This window comes from Rhinopithecus bieti, unplaced genomic scaffold, assembly GCF_001698545.2.
Source record: "Rhinopithecus bieti isolate Rb0 unplaced genomic scaffold, ASM169854v2 scaffold_13130, whole genome shotgun sequence".
In the NCBI taxonomy this organism is placed as follows: Eukaryota; Metazoa; Chordata; class Mammalia; order Primates; family Cercopithecidae; genus Rhinopithecus; species Rhinopithecus bieti.
The window spans coordinates 180654-183065 of NW_016807302.1; the positions used below are offsets into that span (position 1 = coordinate 180654).

The 2412-nt window shown below is 52.7% G+C and overlaps 1 protein-coding gene across 3 annotated transcripts in view; it reads right to left on the reverse strand.

Moving 5' to 3' along the window:
* The window catches only part of ELF4 (E74 like ETS transcription factor 4), a 49048-nt gene that overhangs the window by 3443 nt on the left and 43193 nt on the right, over nt 1–2412 (reverse strand). For all 3 annotated transcript variants that reach the window (XM_017881116.1, XM_017881117.1, XM_017881118.1), the window contains one exon: nt 1157–1534. In XM_017881116.1, coding sequence (XP_017736605.1) covers nt 1157–1534 — 378 coding nt within the window. The remainder of the gene's footprint in view (nt 1–1156; nt 1535–2412) is intronic.

The following is a 2412-nucleotide window of genomic DNA, read 5'->3' on the forward strand; positions in this document are numbered from 1 at the left end:
AAAAAAAAAAAAAAAAAAAAAAAAAAGTACTTAGTATATAGGTTTATAGGTCAGGGATCATTCTAAGTGATTGACATGTGGCATTTCACTCAATCCTGAAAACAGCTCACAAGTGGAATAAGAACAATCTGATTTTACAGATTGAGGAAAGTGAAGCACAGAGAGGTTATATATTAATAACTTGCTCCAAGACCAGCCATACCTTTGTTATCCTTTGATTTCTTCCAAGTGGGGATGCTGGGGTCTCACAAGGCCTCGATGTGAGTCCCTCCTGCTCTAGTGCTTACACAGCGAGTGTACATAGGTGAGTAAGCACTACACAGCAGGCCTTGTGACCCCAGAGCTCATCTTCCTCACCATTCCACTCTACTGCCTGCCCTCCTCAAAAGGGTGTCTCACTGACCCGCGCCAGCGTGGTGGGAGGTCCATACACATAACCCAACAAGTCCAACCTTCTCAGGGAAAATCGGAGGCCCCTTAGTGGGGATGAGAAGTAGTGAGAGCTTGCCGGGTACGCCTGGAGGTCCCAAGGGGTTCACAGCAGGCGACTCTAAAACATTCTCTGTTGCTTCTTTTCTAGAATGGAGGAGGTTTAGGAGGATGGGCCAGGACACGGAGGCCCTGGTGGCTCCCTGGGGAGCTGCTCTCATGTAAGCCCCCGGATGTGTGACCTCAGGCAAGTGACTTTCTCTCTTGACCAACAAGTGCCCTACTGGCTTCTCCATGGCTCTGGGAGGATCCCATGAGCCTGGAGACAGAGCAGAGCTTGGCAAGAAGTTGAAAACTGAGCCCTGGCGGGTGCAGTGGCTCACACCTGTAATCTCAGCACTTTAGGAGGCCAAGGCAGGTTGATCACTTGAGGTCAGGAGTTTGAGACCAGCCTGGTCAACATGGTGAAACCCCGTCTTTACTAAAAATACAACAATTCGCTGGGTGTGGTGGTGGGTACCTGTAATCCCAGCTACTCGGGAGGCTGAAGCAGGAGAATCATTTGAACCCGAGAGGCGGAGGTTGCAATGAGCAGACATCACGCCACTGCACTCCAGCCTGGGTGACAGAGCGAGACTCCATCTCAAAAAAAAAAAAAAAAAAGAAAGAAAACTGAACCCCAACATGATGTACTATGTGAAGACTCACGCAACCTGGGTGCCTTTACCTCACAGCTTTGGTGAGCTTGACCTGGCCCTCTACTGGAGAGACAAGCATGGTGGAGGTAGTGGGGATCTCCTCGTCTAGCGACAGTCCCAATTCCAGACTCGCAGATGGCTGGAGACCGACATGCTGAATTTTTGGCTTCTCCCAAGAAGAGCTGCCCTTGACCTGGGGGGCAGATCTGGATGAGACCCTGGAGCTGGTTCTCCGGGTGGTACTGGCGGAGGCCACAGAGGCCGTGGAGGCCTGAGGAGGGGCTGCTGTGGCTTCGCTGCTCTCGTCCTCATCTTCAATGACCACCAGGTCCTTGGGCATCTCCTTAAACTGGTACACCAGCCTCTGCCCTTCCACTTTGGCCAGGATACCTCTTTGGTAGTAGTATCTAGAGGAAGAGAGGCGGGGAGTTGGGAGTTAGCCGGGAGCTGGGTGGGAGACCTTCTACCTCCATCTCCCCAACGCTCCTCTCCCAGGGCTAGGCAAGCATGAGGCTGAGTGAGGCTGGCTGGGGAGCCAGCTGAGGGCCCAAGGGCAAGGGAAAGGATATGTCAACACCTGGACTTGGAAGGCTTTTATAACATTCCTGAGATTTCCCCCTGAGGACTCAAAGGATCACAAAAGGTTTTCAAATGCCACCCCTCCAACCCCTGCTTTGGGGTAGAGGACAGGGAATGACTGAAGGAGGGAACTGAGAGTGAGGGGATGGATGGCGGGGACAGCAATCCCCCAGCCTGAAAGACCACCTCTAGGACAACTCAAGCCCACCTCCCTGCGGCTCTGGCTTGCAGATGTGAAGAAAGCCCTTCTTGGGGAAGAGGGGATGCTGAACTGCTCTTCCATTATAAAAAACAAAAAGGAGGCCAGGCGCGGTGGCTCACCCTGTAATCCCAACACTTTGAGAGGCCAAGGTGGGCAGATCACTTGAGGCCAGGAGTTCGAGATCAGCCTGGCCAACATGGCGAAAACCCATCTCTATTAAAAATACAAAAAATTAGGCCAAGTGCGGTGACTCAAGCCTGTAATCCCAGCATTTTGGGAGGCCGAGGCAGGCAGATCACAAGGTCAAGAGATCAAGACCATCCTGGCTAACACGGTGAAACCCCGTCTCTAATAAAATTACAAAAAAATCAGCCGGGCGTGGTGGCGGGTGCCTGTAGTCCCAGTTACCTGCAAGGCTGACGCAGGAGAATGGCGTGAACCTGGGAGGCAGAGCTTGCAGTGAGCCAAGATTGAGCCACCGCCCCCCAGCCGGGGGGACAGAGC